At 42.2% G+C, this 18,933-nt stretch overlaps 1 protein-coding gene across 5 annotated transcripts in view; it reads left to right on the forward strand.

Moving 5' to 3' along the window:
* Positions 1 to 18,933, forward strand: part of FRAS1 (Fraser extracellular matrix complex subunit 1) — a 404,790-nt gene that overhangs the window by 177,586 nt on the left and 208,271 nt on the right. For all 5 annotated transcript variants that reach the window (XM_032400603.1, XM_032400602.1, XM_032400606.1 and 2 more), the window contains exons 10-14: positions 719 to 808; positions 4,290 to 4,325; positions 6,216 to 6,363; positions 7,831 to 7,974; positions 9,303 to 9,437. In XM_032400603.1, coding sequence (XP_032256494.1) covers positions 719 to 808; positions 4,290 to 4,325; positions 6,216 to 6,363; positions 7,831 to 7,974; positions 9,303 to 9,437 — 553 coding nt within the window. The remainder of the gene's footprint in view (positions 1 to 718; positions 809 to 4,289; positions 4,326 to 6,215; positions 6,364 to 7,830; positions 7,975 to 9,302; positions 9,438 to 18,933) is intronic.

The raw sequence follows: 18,933 nt of genomic DNA on the forward strand, positions 1-18,933 counted from the left end.
AGTGATAGAATTTATAATTATTTAATTTTTTTTATAGTAAGCATTCTGTTATTATAGAAATAAAAACGATGAAATTATTAATATTGGGAAGTTAAATTAAAATAATAAGACTTTGTAAGTTAAGTATCTACCTTCTCAGTGTGACCTTTTTTTCTTCTTCTTATAATTAATTTAAAAAATAGTAATTATGTGAGTTGGATAACAGATTCAGAATATTGAATAAAGATTAGTTGTCTCCTGTTTAATTTATGCTTGAGACTACATCTGTGCATAAAGGGATGTATCTCATTTCGTATTCAAGGAAAAGTGTTGGTTTGATTTGAACACTGTTAATGAAACCAAATCACAAGTTCAACCTTGTATATTTAAGATAGCCTGATCCTTTTCTGAAACTGGTAACTTTCCAAGAGACTACAACAATGAATAATCTTGGTCATTCTGATTTCATGTGAGCTCCCAGGCATGGTTGGGGAATGATGGAGGGCTCTGTGCACAAGTATCACCAGAGCTGGAATGAAAAAGCACTTGGAGGGGTGAGCTGCATGGCCTAGGTTGTCCATGGGAAAACAACACGGGGAGAGGGAATAAGCAGAGGGCCAAAGCAAAGGGTGTGCTGAGGTTCTTCATTTCAGTCAGGGAATCCCGCTGTTTTGCAATTTGGCACTGCTACCTAGAGATGGTAATTTGATATGTGCCTCTGCAATCCTTACTTCTACAGGGTGAAGAATTAATTCACTTAGATGGAAAATGCTGCCCTGAATGCATTTCAAAGAATGGTTACTGTGTTGATGAAGAAAATGCAGAATTTGTGAGTATCAGGCTAGTAACTGGAGACTATTAAAAATTAATAATTCAAGGGGCGCCTGGGTGGCTCAGTCGTTAAGCGTCTGCCTTCAGCTCAGGTCATGATCCCAGGGTCCTGGGATCGAGCCCCGCATCGGGCTCCCTGCTCGGCGGGAAGTCTGCTTCTCCCTCTCCCACTCCCCCTGCTTGTGTTCCCTCTCTCGCTGTGTCTCTCTCTGTCAAAAAATAAATAAAATCTTTAAAAAAAAAAAAAAAAAAATTAATAATTCAAGATTAGTTTAATGAGGGGCCATTACCTTCTCATATCTTTCAACTATTCATTTGTTCAACAGATGTGATTGCACACCTACTATGTGCCAGGTACTAGAGACACAGAAGCAAAAAGCAGATGGAGTCCCTGCTCTTACGGCGAACTTATGCTCTAGTGTGGGGACACAGAGGACAGATGCCTGCCCACATCAGGGGGTAACAAGTACTGCGCAGAGAATAGAGCAGCTAGAGAGTAGCTGAGGGGAGTGAGGTGCTTTTTTACATAAGGTGAGAGGTTTGAGCAAAACCTAAAGGAAGTGAGAGAGCAAGCCACATGGAGACCAGGGGAGAGAAAATGTGCTAGGAAGACAGGCCAGCAAATGCAAAGGACTGAAGCAGAGGTGTGCGTGGTGTGTTCAGGAAACAAAGAAAGTGAATATGGCTGGCACCAAGTGAATGAGGGGAAAAGATTTGGCGATGAGGTCCACTAGGTAGCTTGGACACCATGGTTTTACCCTCACATACACGTGGGCGCCGTGCGAGCTTTGAGCAGCAGTGCTGTGACCTGCTTACTTGTGAAACGGTCACTTTGGCCGCTCTGTGGGCGAGTGACGGAAGGGGGCAAGATTGGAAGTCATGGTCTGGTTGGAAGGTCTTCAGCAATAGTCCAGAGGTGGTGATGGTGTTTTGGTCTAGGGAGGAAGTGATAGAAAGTGATCAGGCTCTCGATTTATTTTGCAGGTAGAATTGAGAGGATTTTGAGGGATTGGATGGGGCGGCGAAATTTCATGCTAAGGTTTTATATTTTTTTTTTAGCTTTTTTTTTTTTTTTGCTTCAAAATGTACTTTATTATGTTATGTTGATCACCATACATTACATCATTAGTTTTTGATGTAGTATTCCATGATTCATTGTTTGCGTATAACACCCAGTGCTCCATGCAGAATGTGCCCTCTTTAATACCCATCACCAGGCTAACCAGAAGACATGAACAGACATTTTTCCAAAGAAGACATCCGAATGGCCAACAGACACATGAAAAAGTGTTCAACATCGCTTGGCATCAGGGAAATCCAAATCAAAACCTCAATGAGATACCACCTCACACCAGTCAGAATGGCTAAAATTAACAAGTCAGGAAACGACAGATGTTGGCGAGGATGCGGAGAAAGGGGAACCCTCCTACACCGTTGGTGGGAATGCAAGCTGGTGCAGCCACTCTGGAATACAGTATGGAGGTTCCTCAAAAAGTTGAAAAAAGAGCTACCCTACAACCCAGCAATTGCACTACTGGGTATTTACCCCAAAGATACAAATGTAGGGATCCGAAGGGGTACGTGCACCCCGATGTTTATAGCAGCAGTGTCCACAATAGCCAAACTGTGGAAAGAGCCAAGATGTCCATCGACAGATGAATGGATAAAGAAGATGTGGTATATATATACAATGCAATATTATGCAGCCATCAAAAGGAATGAAATCTTGCCATTTGCAACGACGTGGATGGAACTGGAGGGTGTTATGCTGAACGAAATAAGTCGATCAGAGAAAGACATGTATCATATGACCTCACTGATATGAGGAATTCTTAATCTCAGGAAACAAACTGAGGGTTGCTGGAGTGGTGGGGGTGGGAGGGATGGGGTGGCTGGGTGATAGACACTGGGGAGGGTATGTGCTATGGTGAGCGCAGTGAATTGTATAAGACTGTTGAATCACAGACCTGTACCTCTGAAACAAATAATACATTATATGTTAAAAAAAAAAAAGAAAGAAAGAAGATAGCAGGAGGGGAAGAATGAAGGGGGGGAAATTGGAGGGGGAGACAAACCATGAGAGACTATGGACTCTGAGAAACAAACTGAGGGTTCTAGAGGGGAGGGGAGTGGGGACAGGAGTCCATCAAAATCCTAGAGGAGAACACAGGCAGCAACCTCTTCGACCTCAGCCGCAGCAACTTCTTCCTAGAAACATCGCCAAAGGCAAGGGAAGCAAGGGCAAAAATGAACTATTGGGACTTCATCAAGATAAAAAGCTTTTGCACAGCAAAAGAAACAGTCAACAAAACCAAAAGACAACCGACAGAATGGGAGAAGATGTTTGCAAATGACATATCAGATAAAGGGCTAGCTAGTATCCAAAATCTATAAAGAGCTTATTAAACTCAACACCCAAAGAACAAATGATCATGCTAAGGTTTTATTTCTAAGTCTGCGCTTTTAAAAATTATGTACCCGAAGGAAAATGTATTTTCCTATCGTAATCTCTTCAAATTTGCTCTATTTATACAGCTCATATTTTCCACATGGGGTTTTGGAATGTTGATAAATTGTGTTCTAAAAAATAGGCCAGTTGATCATAAAGACAACTGCTTCATTGACCAATCAGAATAAGATGATAAGAATTGGGATTAAGTCCTCTGTACTTTTGCTTCGTAATTTGGGAAAATTGCATCTGCCAACCTTTATGTGCTGGGGAGAGAGCACTGTGTAGGGTTAACAGTAGGGGCTCTAAGTTCAAATATCTACTTTGCCACATACTGACTATAACCTCGGACAAGTTACTTAATCCTCATCTGTGAAGAACGGATAACAATAGTACTTACCTTATGGGGTGATTGAGATAATACCTGTAAAGCACTTAGAACAGAACCTGGCACATTAAAAAAAAAAAAAAAGCTAAAAAATGGCATCATTGTTATTATGCTGTTGGCATTGTTTGTTTCATAAGTGGTTTATAACTTAGTCATCCTTGTTTCTTAAGAATGTAGGAGATTAAAGGCTGCCTATATATGTTGAATTTCTAATTTCTCAATCATAGTATCATTTTTCCTACCTGTTTTTGAGGTAAATTAAACCAGATGGAATAAAGAAAAGCAAGTTGTTTTAAATGGGTCTAAATCCCCATAAATAATGCTGTGGTATCTTACAAGACAGAAGAGTTTGCCCCTACAGGCTTAGATCTCTTGACTGTGAGTCCTTCATGTGGAAGCAAATTGAAGCCAAGTGCTTAAGCACAAAGAATAAGAGTTCAAAAAAAATTTCCACGGCATGTTGTCTTCACCTCCTATCATACGCTTTTCTTGTTTTTTGACATACAAGATTTTTTTTCTATTCATAACGAATGAAGTTGCATGTTACTTGGGCAAAATGGATAAGTCTTAAATGAGAAAATAAGTACATCAGCCTAATGGTGTTTTTAGTGGTATAATAAATACATTTCTCTTTGTTCCTAGATGTCTTCAAATGCAAGTGAAGTTAAGCGTATTCCAGTAAGTATAGATTTTTGACTGGTACACAGATATTTATAGAATTATTCTAAGCAATGATCTACATAAACTGTCCTGGGGAACCTTAATGTCATAGTATTTCTGACAGTCGTGTTTGATGGCACCATGGTCCAGTTAATGATAACTAAGACTTTAACTCATTGAAACTATTGCTCCTTCCCTTACCCTATTTCCCCCCCACAATTAATAATTAATACTTCTCCAACTACAAGCTCCTACACGTACCTTTCCCTTTTTTGTGATGATTTCCTCCTTCTGATTTTTTCTGGCCTAGAAAATTCAGTTTAACCATCAGTGCAATTTCATGTTCCTCAAAGCATGGAGAGTTTTTGGGGTTTGGGAGTGTTAGCTCCCCAAAACAAAGCTGAGTGTTCATTCTTCCCAGGTTTTTTGCAGGACAACATTCAATGTTTTCTTTTAAGGGAAAGTGCAAGCATGTTTGTTCACACAAGGAAGCTTATAATTTTGGAAGTTATAGAAAAAGGGGGCTGGGGGGCGCCTGGGTGGCTCAGTCAGTTAAGCGGCTGCCTTCTGCTCAGGTCATGATCCCAGAGTCCTGGGATCGAGTCCCACATCCTGCTCCCTGCTCAGTGGGGAGTCTGCTTCTCCCTCTACCCCTCCCCCCCTGCTCATGAGATCTCTCTCTCTCTCTCTCATGCTCTCTCTCTCAAATAAATAAATAAAGTCTTAAAAAAAATTTAAAAAAGGGGGGGGTCTGGTAATCCAGTTTGCCTTGAAATGGAAGAAAAGCCCTTCTACCTTCTCAAGATAATATTCCTGATTTTTTTTCTAATATTGTCATTAATTTTTGCTAACTATAGCCACATTAATTGTTTGGAATGTTCAACATCAGTTGGCTTGATAAAAATTTTATCGGGGCGTCTGGATGGCTCAGTCGTTAAATGTCTGCCTTCGGCTCAGGTCATGATCCCAGGGTCCAGGGATCGAGTCCTGTGTTGGGTTCCCTGCTCAGCGGGGAGCCTTCTTCTCCCTCTCCCACTCCCCCTGCTTGTGTTCCCTCTCTCGCTGTCTCTCTCTCTCTGTCAAATAAATAAATAAAATCTTTAAAAAAAATTTAAAAAAATAAAAATTTTATCAAATATTGGTATTATAATATGCTCTAATATCCTTCCCTGTTTTACCTCCTTCATCACCCCAAAACATTCTGGTAGGAACTTTCGTCTCTTTCCTATCTTCAGGGTGAGTGGGATAGTGAGCAAAAAGGAATTGCTCTTTATAATTCACTTTGAATCCTTCATCAAAGTACTAATGTTTATTACCATAATTTGCTTGGCTGAAAAGAATACTTCAACATGAGAAAGCCCATGCACAACTACAGCCCACTAAAAATGGTCATACAGGAGCTATCCTTTTGACAATATAATGACTCTACTGTTACTCTTACTTGAGTAACCATAAGGAAATTCAGGGCTTTAACCAGCTTCCCACTGTTATTATAAAGATTGTATGTAATGTACCTGCTAATCACTAAGTACATAGTAATCCCCTCTGGTGGCTTTTTTGTTTTGTTTTGTTTTGTTTTGTTTTGTTTTGTTTTGTTTTTGGTGAGATAGGCTGAGAAACAAGTGTTACAGGCTTCTTGCTTATTCCAGGAGCCCCAGAATGCTTTCCCAGTTTATCAGTGTGCCTGGGTTCTGCATTAAAACAAATCAATTATAAACAGAGAAGGAGAAATATCTTCCTTTTTAAATTTGGAACTCTTCAACTGCTGTCCTATTTCAGAGTTAGATTTGCATGGTAGGGAGCAGGACCTTCATTTTGTCCCTTAGGGAAATTGTAGGTTCTCCACCAGCAGACCGTCTTCTGAACTTTGGCAATTCTGATAGTGTGATTCTTTACTGTTTCGTACAGGAGGGGGAGAAGTGGGAGGATGGCCCTTGCAAGGTGTGTGAGTGCTGGGGCTCTCAGGTCACTTGCTACGAGCCCTCTTGTTCACCGTGTCCAGTGGCCACACTAGCCCAGGTGGTGAAGGGACGGTGCTGTCCAGATTGTACGTCAGGTGGGTCCATGTCTGATTTATTTCTGCCGAGATATTTTTACTGCCAAAAACTTCAGAGAGATCTTCTTTTTCCCTTCTTGCCTTTTTTTTTTTTCAAGTCACCTACTAGGTTGGTTGGTTGGTTTGTCCCTTGCTAATTTTTCTACCAAATGATGTTACTGAATCTTTGTCTATGTATTTGCCAAACTCAGCAGATTATGGGTATGTGATCTTGGGCAAGTCCTTGACCCTCTCTAAATCTTAATTACCTCATTGGTAAAATGTGCCTTACCTACCTTGAAAAGATTATTATGGATATCAGCATAAAGCAGGGAAACTTGCAAAGGCAAATATATATGTTAGGACTGTTCCGTTGTTGAAGCTGTAGGAATAATTGCTGAAAGTTTGTTACAGGTGTCCATTTTTTTTTTTTTTTTAAGGTGAGCTATTAAACAGATGGTTCCTTTTGCAGTTCTCAAATGGGTTTTTGAAGTTTAAAGACTCATTAATTTCTTCCAAAAGAAAATTTTATCTACTTGTTCTGCAACTCTGCTTTCAAATCACCTGGGGTTGAATTAGTTCCAGTTAATAATTGTTGGCAAGCACTGGCGTTGCTCTGGCTGGGCAGTAATTTGCCTATAAGCTTAGTCTCACTTGGAAAAGTGGCATTTTCTTCCATTCGTATTTCATAATTAATTGTTTTCATCTGTGGATCATAATTTTTCATATTGGCGGTTGCTTTTGTTGCACTCAACTTATTTTGGCTAATCACAGTGTTTCTATGAAGAGCTTATCATGGGAAAAGCGAAGCAACTTTATGGTTTAATTATCTTACCTTTAGCAATGTGGCTCCCTGGGCTTTCCAGAACAAATATTTAGCATATTAAAATGTACTATACCTTAAAAATCAAGTCCTTGACAACTTCAAAACCTGAAAGAAGTCCTTCGCTGACAATTGCCACTGAATTCAATGATCATCCCAGTTGTTGGGAATGAGATTTGAATTTTGGAGAAAAAGAAGAAAGCCTTTTTTTAGAAAAAAAGAAGAAAGCTTTTTTTGAGAAAATAACTTTTGTAAAATTGTGTTTTGTCTTAACTTTCTATGCATGCCAAAGCTTAAGAAGAACGTCTAAGAAATCATAAATTATTGAATTCATTTAAATCATATATTACGGAGCTGGTAATTCCTGTTTGTAGAGGCATTCCAGCAGGTAGAAGCATTAATAGGACCGTTCAGTCATGTTTTTAGTGTCTTCAATTTGTAGCTACCAGAGACAGTCATAATATTTCAGACAAGGAGAGGTTCTTTGAAATCTTGCACTGAAATCACTTTTGCTATTTGGGGGCTTTTTTCATACCTAAGTTCCAGAGTTTTCTGTTCTTCATATTCTATACAACTGCATATACTCTGTAGATTCTTTTTTGGAAGAATGTAAAAGAAATCCTCTGGTCTTTACTAAATTCTCTCTTCTTTGTCCCTGATTGTAGTTCGTTGCCACCCAGACTGCTTGACCTGCTCTCAATCTCCGGAGCACTGTGACCTATGTCAGGACCCCACAAAGTTGCTGCGGAATGGACAGTGTGTACATAGCTGTGGTCTGGGATTTTACCAAGCTGGAGCTCTCTGTTTAGGTATGGCTCTGGGCAGACAGCCCAGAGGTGGACTGAGGCCCACTGCTGTCAAGGAGGGGGTCCATGCATGCAGGAAATGCACAACTTCCAAAGACCATTAGAGGGTAGTAACATCAGCTATGGGTTACTTGGCATCTCTACCCGAAGGTCTCTTGCTTCTAACATTTCACAGGTGTTTTGATGCTTACTGAGAGATAGGCGATGTGGAGGTCAGATGTTACTAAGTAGTCGTGATATGATTTTTCATTTTTTGAAGACTTTCAAAGTTAGTAATATCTCCGGGATTCTTGGTGTCATTTATTACAACACTCAGTTAATCCAAGATAGAACTTTAGAACTGACATGTGCATTTGAGATCTCTTACTAGAACTTTCTCATTTTGCAAGTGGGGAACGTGGGGGCCAGAGAAATCAGCTGGTTTGCTCAACATCACACAGATAATCGGCAGTAGAGCTTATCTCCTGTGAGTTACTGGGAGATCCAGAATGGGTTCATGTCAATTTTCAGAGTTCTTATGCATCTGAGAAGATCTTACCTGGCAGAATTTGGCTTGTTTGAGGCCAGATCATCGTTACTTTTTCTCCTATCTCTGACTCATGGAGCTAATTATCCATTTAAGAGTGTGTTGGTTTATACCCCAGCTGTGAGTATTTAACTGCTCTGTGCCTCAATATTCTTATCTGTAAAGTGGAGTAATACTGACTAGTACCTTCCTCAGAGGGTTCTTATGAGGATTAAGTGTGTTAATACACATGAAGTGTCTAGAATAGTTTCTAGGATATTGTCAAGCTTCAATAAAGCTTAACTGCTTTTATTATTTTTGTAATTATTTACTTCTCCCTACTTTCCTGATTCCTAATCTTTAGCCTTTTTGAAAGTTATTTCTATCTCTGCCATGGGTTGTGGAAGAAAAGAGACAAGGGATATTCTTAGGAAATGGTTGAGGGAGAAAGATATTGGGGGCTATTGGATAAGAAGAGCAGACTCAGCAGCCCCTGGCTTCAAATGCCAGGTTCATGTGACCTTGGGCAAGTGACTTAACCTCGGGGAGCTTGTTCCTCATGTGAAAAACGGGGGTTAATAATATCTACCCAGAGGCTTGTTGTGAAGATTAAATGCATTCCTACATAGAAAGCACTTCATGCAGAGCCTGGCATGAAATATGTGCCATATAAATGAAGGCTGGTACAGTGACTCTCCTGCCTTTCTTGTTCTCGGTGTCTCCAGAGCCTCAGAATTGGGCTACGTAAGAATTGGCACCGGAGTGGCGTCTTTGAGCTAATCAGAGCTGCCCCTTTTTTCTTTCCCCCACCCGTGCCCGGAGCTAGCCTGCCAGCCTCAGTGCTCCACGTGTACCAGTGGGCTGGAGTGCTCGTCCTGCCAACCTCCACTGCTGATGCAGCATGGCCAGTGTGTGTCCAGCTGTGAGGACGGCTTCTACCAAGACCGCTACTCCTGTGCAGGTAAGCCCTGGCCCAGCCACCGAGAAAGCCACCCCCACCTCCAAGAGATCTGGGGCACCAGGAGCTGTGAGCAGTTTTTCAAGTATTGAGAAGAAACTCTGAACGAGACTCTTAATGGGCCAAGAACTGTGGATGAGAGAGATGACACATGTTTTTATAAGCTTATTAGTGCTTTGGTGATGTGTGCGTGTGTGGTAAGATTTCTCGAAGTCCTTCTGCACATGCCTAGGGGCCCTGGAACAGTTCTTAATTCAGATCAGGGTGGTCATTGTGTCGTAAGTTCGATTCCTTCCTTGTGTGCATACACAGTGCTTAAATGAAAATGAAGGGAGAAACAGATCTATATTTTTTCTAAACTTTATTTCTACTTGAAGAGTGAAGGAGAAACAGAAATAAGCAAGAGACATCATGATAGGAAACTTGGACAAGCAAAACAGATGATGGCATTTACATTTACTCTTACTTTAGTATCTCTATACTTTAGTAGCTTTGTGTGTCTAAATTAAGAACTAGTTGAAGTTCTTAATATTATCATAGTCTCTGGAAGTCAGAGTGGTCTTAATGCAATTTGTTGCTTATACTGGGCCATTTTTTCAGTAGTGATTATAATCTTGACTGTAAGTAAAAAAGTAAATGTAGGGGCGCCTGGGTGGCTCAGTCGTTAAGCGTCTGCCTTCGGCTCAGGTCATGATCCCAGGGTCCTGGGATCGAGCCCCACATCGGGCTCTCTGCTCAGCGGGGAGCCTGCTTCTCCCTCTCCCCCTCCCCATGCTTGTGTTCCCTCTCTTGCTGTGTTTCTCTCTGTCAAATAAATAAATAAAATCTTTAAAAAAAAAAAAAAAAAGAATGTTTTAAATGCAGGAATAGGAAAAAAAAATAAATGCAGGAATGGGAGATGGGGTGGAAGCAAAGACAGAGGGTGGAGTTCTAAGCTTATCTGCAGGAGACAGAGGATCAGGTGTGCTCAGAACCTAAGGCAGGGTGCTCAGTGGCAGGCAAACCTGAAAAGGCAGACAGGCCAGAGGGAGGGTCTTAGGCGTCTTACAAGGAACTGTGGTAGCTAGGTTCTGCAGCTGAGCAGGACAGGGTGCAGAGATGTGATGAGCATTGAAGGTGGGCCAGTCTGAGGGTCAGCTCATATGCTTCCTCCTTTTATGCTCTTGGTTAGATTTTCAGGAGGATCGTTTGGAGGGAATAGAGTAAAAAAGAGTAAGTGCATGGTATTTACTGGCTCTGCGGGCTGAATGAGCTCTGTGGTATGTGAGGTCCTATGTAGAAAGTCTGCTGGCCTCCATTCCAGGTTGTGCGCAGAAGCAGGATCCACTGGCTGATGGAAACCATCTTGAAGGGAAACACCGGTGCTGTTTATGTCGTACAAATAGGAGGACGGCAGGGCCTACCCTGGAGCCAATTACAATGAGAATAGAAGACATGCTAGCTCTCTGCAACCCGTAAAAATATCTTCTGTATCCCCAACGTCAAGGGCTGCACAAAGTGTTCAGCATTTGTTCAGCAGTTTGTTGAACAAGTGTTTGATGAATGAGGAAACGTATTACCCTTTGGGGATCTTTGAAGGACCAGTGTTTCAATAGGAGTCTCAGCCATAAAAGATAAAAGAACCCTTAATGTTTCTTACTTATCGTGTTCTGTTTACCTTTACTTTAGAACAGGCTTAAAGTGGGCACATCCAAACACCTTCCTAAGTATATAATGGTTGGGCAATTTAGGTAAACTGCTAAAATTTCAATTTGATGAAGTTACTGAATGTAGTCTCTTCTCCTTTCTTCTATCCCATCAAAGAGACCGCCTGCTAGCACTCCTGTGACAGATTTGCCTTTAAAAAGGGAATTAATTCCCCCTAGATTTTATTCTTCCCTCCGTAACACCTACCCCCATCCACACATCCCACATACATATTTACTTTTTTCTCCCTTTCTTTTGGGGGGCCATTTTCCTTTCTCCCATGCCCGGTGTTTTAGTGGGGGATGTTCATGCTGTTATAGGGCACTTTGAAATGGGTAATGTTTCATTTGATTACTGGTTTACGTAGCTGACTGCTTCCACATTCCATCCACATACCCATACACAAATGCCTCTGGTAGAAAGTTGCTGGGAAAATTTGTTCATGCTCCCTCCAGGGAATTAAACCAATTTGCTTTAGTTCAGCCTGGTTGCATTTTTATGCATAAAATGAGAAGAAAGAAGAGAGCAAGAAGAGAGAGCGAGCGAGAATGATCTTAAAAATTAAAGCTAAACTTGTGATCAATTTCCATATACTGTTTCAGTGCTGAGACAGCCCAAATAAGCTTTCCAAATAAGCTTTCTCATTATTGGAATTTTTTGCAACATTTGTGCTTGTGCTATTTTTGGTGGCTTTTCACCACTGACCTTGGAATTCGGTCAGTCAACCAGGGCTCTTCCAGCACATGCTGAACTTTCCAAGGAGAAGCCTGCCATTTTATGGTAACAACAGGTTTTTCTGGATTGATTCCTCTTGGCAGGGTCATTTATGTGGTGACCGGCATAATTTGCCACTTTATTGACCCATCAAAACCAAAAGAAAGTGAACACTGTGCTGAGGAAATTAATTACCAGAAGTTTACTGGAAATTACCTAATATTCATGCTCACTGTGTCGAATACAGGGCTGAGAGACAAATATGGGGCAGAGCCAAGTGGCACATAAACACATGGCTCTTCAGCATGAGAGTGGGAGCAGGTACACCAGAGGGTTGAAAGAAGGCATGGGGTCCTGCCAGAGAATTGCATCCTCAGGGGTCCTTAACATTTTCCCTTTTCCCTTGAGTTTTGTGGTATACACTCCCATACACACAGGGGCAGATGAATGTGTTTTTGTGTGTGCAGATATTAATGTTATTACTACGTTCTTGTGCTTGGTTAAACTGAATAGTGTTGTAAACACAGACCACATTATGCACCTGCATACCAGTCACTGCTTTATTTCCTCGGCCTTCCCCGATTTTGGAGTTTGATGCTTCGATCGCTTCACCTGAAGGCTCAGCACCACCCAGTCTTTGTACCAATCTAAGTCAGGGACAGACAAGATAGACATGGCCCCTTCTCTACAGCAGGTAGGGCCAAAGAGTAGTCACCTTCTCAGGGACCAGAACTCATTTTTTAGACCTGGCACTTGGGCTTCTGCCTTAACCCCTAGGCTTCCTCTGCCACCAGCTGGATCTGGTCCAACATCCCTGTTGCCCACCCTGTCCCACTCTTCTTGACCCTGTGGACATCAGGTTCTGGACTGGGCTTCTCCTTTGGTTCCTTCTACCTTGTCTGTTGTGACCCATTTCCAGGAATTAACAGCCTGTCCCTGAGTCACCCCAGCCTGATGGTCAGGCTTGACCCAGGTAAGGATGCTCCTTGCTTGCCCCATCTACCACATGACCTTGTACCTTTCCTGCATGGCTCTTGGGTACCGCTTGTCCTGGATTTATTGTGGTCTCTCTACCAGAGTGGTGGTTCCATTACCTCTTCTTAGAAACCCTGTTATGGAATCTAACTCTGGATCCAGACTCAGCTCACCATGCCCTGAAAACATTCTTCCTTACCTGTCTTACCCCTCTTTTCAGTGAACCCCTGTTCCACTCTGGTGGGACCGCTGAACTATTGCACACACAAATCCTAGGCATGGGAGCCCATAAGAAAAAAAAGTTGAAAACAACCAAACTAACACACACCATGCAAGATTCGTTTAAAAAAAGTAGTTCATAAGACTATAACTTTGAGTAAAGAAAGAGTAGAATTTAGCCCGTTTTTATACGTGAGTCAGTGTTTGATTTGTCCGATCCAAACTTCCAGTATTCACAAAGGCCCGAGGATGGAGCTGTGCGTACCCTGTGGCAAGTGCTCCCTTCATTCTGCAAACCCAGAGATGGGAGGCAGTGTGACACAGTGCTTAAGACTGTAGGCTCGGGAGCCAAACCACCTGGATTCCAGTCTTGGCTCTGTCACTACAAACAGTATTTTTTTTTTAAACTCCACACTTCAATTGCCTATGGGTAAAGCAGCAACAGTAATGTCTGTCATATAGCCTGGTTGTAAGGATTAAAGGAATAAATTCACATATGTCATTTAGGATAGTGCCTGGCATTTAGTAAGCCCTCCATATGGGTTGGGAGACTTGTATTTCTTCTTTTCATTATCCTTCTTCCCTGTTCCATTTCGCTCTCTCCTACATTCATTCTCCTTTGACCACTGCTTGAGGTCCTGAGGATATGAAGAGAAATAAGACTCTATCATAGAGTTTCCTATCAGTGAGCTTGCAATCAAGGCAGGGTTAGCTGCTGGTTACAGGGAGGTAAAGAAATAATCACATAAACCTGCAAATCCGTGCAGTTTATTCTATATCTGATTGCTGTGTAGTCTTAGACTTTGAAGCTTGAAGAACCAAGCAATTGAACATTTACAGGTTTGTATGAAGGGGGGGGGTCATTTTGATTCTTTCCTCTGCCACTTACTGCTATCTGGCTTTGCACGGGCCATTTAACTGCTTTGAGCCTCAATTTCCTCAACTGTAAAATGGGGACAATGTCATCTACTTTAAACCATTATGATGAACATGAGAAAAGATGTTTGAAAAACATAAATATGTTATGCCTGGCACATAGTGTGTGGACAATAAAAGGCAGCTGTTGTCATTGAATCTGTTCCTTTATTTTTCAATTTATGGGAATGAAAATCAAATCGCTTACGTTAAGAAACAGAGTTTTGTGCCATTTGCATCTGATTTCAAATAAAATCTACTTTCATATGTTATGGAGAAGTAAATATAGGGAACAGTTTACTATATTCATCACAAGTTAAAATCCTTTTATTTTTTTAAAATGCTCAGATTAAGTGTTGAGAGTCTGGAATTTTGTTTCTTAGCCAATACTATGGTATAATTAGAGGGAAAACTTAGGGTAACTGAGCCTGTAAAATTACATAGGGGATGCTGACCTAGTTGAGATTTAAAAGCTGTAGTTTGAACAGAGGAACTTGTAAAGTTAATTATTTGTTGGAATTTTGTTTGACCAGAGCAGCCCAGCCATTTGTGGAAATGAAGCGCTGACCCTTGGAGCCACAGGTCCAAGGCAGTGAAGACTTAATGGGTCTTGGCATTATGTTCCAGCACGTGGCTTAGCTCAGCCTGGTTGTGCCCAGGGCAGAGCTCTTGGCAAAGGCATTTATGAAACTGCTGTTCTGGAATCCTCAAGAAGACAAGGAACCCCTCCTCACCCCTTGGTTCCGTCGGGATGGTCATGGTGAAGCTGGCATCCTCCGTGGCCCCTCCCACATCCCCCAGAATTGGAGGGTCAGTCCCTATTTCATTGCCAGATTGCCTCATCAGTTTGGGGACCCAGCACATCCTTCCACTGTCTTCACTCATTCTGTTCTGCTCTTTAAATCGTATGCATTGTTTAAGCCTTCTCTGGTAATATATTGCAATTATGGTCTCTCCCTTAATTGCTGAGTGTCTTGTAAAGGGGACTTATTGCTTCAAGTGATATTCTTGTCTCTTCCATTCTGTGCGTGCAAGGAATATTTGTTGAGTCTCTTTCATGTACCAGGAACCTGAGATACAGAGTGAATGGACGGAAAACTGCCCGGGCTTGAGGAACTTACTTCCTCAATGGGAGAAGAGTGTCAGTAAAGAAGTATACAGAAAATTTCAGATCATTACCACTCTATGAATTCATTACTATCGGTGCTATAAAGGCAGTTTTAAAAGGTGTGTAATAGGAAGTGACTGATTCTTGAGGCAGGGACAGGTTTTACACTTCTGAATTCCCCATAGTGCTAAGCACAAAGAAGGCCCTCTGGAATAATTTTTGACTGAGAAAAGTGTAAGAAACCATTGCATGGAGGAGAAAGGACAGGAGTGTTCAGGCATGCCTAGACTTCAGCTTGCAGGTGACTTAACTTCCATTTAGCTTCTATTATTTACTTCCTATCAGCAATTCCTGGCTAGGTGTGGCCTCAGGAAAATTCCAGAGTCTCGATTTTCCCCACTGCTCTTTTTCTTCCCTCCATCTCCCTCCTCTTCAAGATGGTAGAGTGCCTTATCAGAGCTGGAAGGGTTACTCTTAAACACACACATACACATATACACACACACACACATACACACACCCACACACACACACAAAAAAAACAACTAAGCCGTTCAGAAGGGGGAACAACAGGATTGCCCTCCTGCTGTCCATCTCTTGAGGGAACTAGACCCGGGGAAACAAGTGGCGATGGTACTCCAAGTCCTCTCCCGCTTCGGATGTTCATGTAGAGGTTAAATGGAGAAAAAGTAAAAGCAGCTGCCAGGCTTGCGCCCGGGATCTTCGCTGTAGCTGGAGACCAGCTATGTTTGGCATTTGCCTGTGCTGCTTACAGACCCTTGCTGTGTGCGCCAAACGACACATGACAGACAAAAGCATCACATACCAGCAGAGAAAGGCCGCCACAAATGCAAGGGAGTTTATCTTCCAGACAGATCCCGTTCTTCTGACAAATCTGAACCCCCAAATATTTTAGCTGTGGATTACAAACTAGTGACAAGTCTTCTGGCTTTCGGCCCAGTTCCTAGGGTTCACAGTTATTTTAGCTGGACTCTATGGCATACATCCTCTCTTTTTCCTATTCCCCGCCCTAACGCTCTCCCTGCACGACCTTCCCCTCCCTTTTTAGGCTGCCCACAGAGCCCACAGCCCCTCCGTGTTATCACTGTTGCCATCTGAGCAGGCTATGCTAGTGCAGCGGCAAGTCTGAGAGCTCTCCCCGTCAAAAGCTTGGTTTTGGTTGGTGGTCCCTCTGGCTTTTCAATTTCTGTAGACAAATAGATTCAAGGTATCAGTGGAGAAATCGACAGCCATTTAATTAATAGGGGCTGAGAAAAAACCCAGGAGTCCTAGCAGCTGTGGGTTGCCATTGGTCCCAGCGGATGAGTGGAATCTGAGAAGTCCGTTTGGCTCATCAGGCTGGGCCGAGGTGGTCACCGCAGTTGAAAACTTTTGCAGTGTACTTGTGTTGTAGATTTAGAAGTACAGGTAGAGAGGGGCGCCTGGGTGGCTCAGTCGGTTAAGCGGCTGCCTTCGGCTCAGGTGGTGGTCTTGGGGTCCTGGGATCGAGCCCTGTGTCAGGCTCCCTGCTCAGCAGGGAGTCTGCTTCTCCCTCTCCTTCTGTGTTCTCTCTCACACACTCTCTCTCTCGCTCTCTCTCTCTCTCTTGCTCTCTCAAGTAAATAAAATCTTAAAAAAAAGAAGACATACAGGTAGAGGGGCAGGAGTGAGAGGGGGTGACTTGAAGAATGTTCCTTGTGAGCTGAATGTCTGCCATCATCCTCTGACTTATGTACCCGTGAAAAGCTAGCCTACTTGTAAAATCTCTCTCCATGTGGACCTGCCAAAGCCCCTGCCAGCTGGGAAGTCATCCCTTTGGTTCAAGCTCTACAGAAGACCCTGCTAAAAATTCAGATATGTTACCCAAGATGAGCAAATCATTCAGCTGTATCACAAATGTGGTTAATAGATTAATTAGCTATTTACCCAGCATGTGCCTTAAGAAAAAGGACTACAGGCATTTTTCCCCCCTTCCCCCTGAGTAGTTCTTTTTCCCCTAAGTATGAAATGAATTCACATGTATTACAAAAAATAATTTGACAAAGTCAGTCAAATTCAAGGCACAATAAAAAAATCAGCGAAAAATCCCTGACTCAAACTCTCCCAAATTACTACTGTCAGTATTTTGGTGAATGTCTTCCTGATTTATGAGTGTGTGTGTGTGTGTGTGTGTGTCTTATATGCACAGACATACACACATTATTTTTCAAAGGTAAAATCACACTCTATATATAGTTTTATTGCCTGCTTTCCCCATGTTATTTATTATCCTCCACAAAATCTTTTTAAAGCTGTTTTATAACTTTCCATCAGGGGCTATGCAAGAATTCATTCAGCTGGTCCTCTGCGGTTTGACGTTTGTTCCTAATTTTTCCATTATCATAAATAACCATGATGTAAACATTTTTAATAGAAATTGCGGTACATATATTTGATTAGGGTAAATTCTTTTGACATGTGATTGCTGGGCCCAAGGGTATATGTGCACTCTTTGAAGCCAATGACACTTTAATATGTGACTCTCTTTTGAAAAAGTTGTGATTTGTATTCTGGCTAGACACAAATGAGTGCCTGCTTCCTACCACCCTTGTCAGCATGAGGTATTATGAGTCTTCTTGTTTGTCAGGTTGGTTGAGGTAAAATGGACTCTTGTTTAATTTTTTGCTTTTACTGATTTTTGGGATTCACATGAGGAGAGTTGACTTCATCATACTTATCAGCTCATTCCCATGACTAGCCTGGGCCGGCTATTCCTCTCGCTCATCTATCCAGGCCTGTCTGTCTGCCTGTCTATTCCTTTTGTTTCCATAACCTATTCTCATTTCCCTCCCCGCCCCTCCAGCTCCCCACTTAAGTAATGATTCAAATGCAATTTAACATGTATTCTGTGTGTGCTCAATTTTAAATATTCATAAATATTAGTAGGTAGGTATTTCATCCTTCTTTTCCTTTTTTTTTTACTTTAAAGACTTTATTTTTTTTAGAGCAGTTTTAGGTTCAGAGCAAAATAAAAAGGAGGGCACCGAGAGTTCCCGTTGACTCCCTGCCCTGACACATGCGTGGCCTCCCCCGTTATCAGCCAGCCTCCAGTGGACTGGTGTATTTGTTACCTCAGTGAATCCTTCTTTCCCCTTTTTCTTCTCCCGAAGCACTGCTTCCAAGATGCATACAGGTCTCTGTGTGCACCTCTAACCGATCGCAAGGAGCTGCTGCTCTCCTGTTTAATTTGCATATGTCTGGCTATTTATGAGGCTGAAGATTTTTTTCATGTAGTTGTATTTTTTCTGTTAGGAACTCCCTCAAGGACATCTGGGTCTTCAGAATGTATGAAGACCAGATATTCCCATTTCGGGATGTAAAGTTTTCTGTTGGCACAGGGAGGCAGGTTGAAGATGGAGACCCAGCCTGGAGGAGACGGAAGATTGTAGTAAAAGGATCGAAACTATGATTACTGCCATGAACTTCCTTTCCTTTTACATTTGTCTGGCCTTTGTGCTTCTTAGACAAGTAGCCTTGGCCTCCCGTGGGGCTGTGATGGGGGAAAGGAGAGTAGTCTGGCCAGCATCTGGGCTTCTCCTCAAACAGTCACCAAGCTATTTTCAGTCATTTTCCACAGGGCTTTGGTTGATGTGTTGTAGAGATTGCGAGGGAAGAGCTTTAAAGTAGGAGTCCTCTGGGAAAGGCTGGAGCCCTTTTTTGTAACTGCTGGAATAATCTCCGAGGGCTCTCTTTACGTCCTTTCTAAGTGAACCTACCTTTCCCATAGTCTTTACGGTCCTTTCCTCTTCTGTCTCCTGCTGTACTTTAATTTGCTCCCTTTGTACTTACTTGGGCTTTTGACACCAGTTGAGACAAGATGTGCTAGATCTCGCACCGTATGCT

This window comes from Phoca vitulina, unplaced genomic scaffold (genome assembly GCF_004348235.1).
Source record: "Phoca vitulina isolate PV1807 unplaced genomic scaffold, GSC_HSeal_1.0 scaffold3, whole genome shotgun sequence".
NCBI classification, from domain to species: domain Eukaryota; kingdom Metazoa; phylum Chordata; class Mammalia; order Carnivora; family Phocidae; genus Phoca; species Phoca vitulina.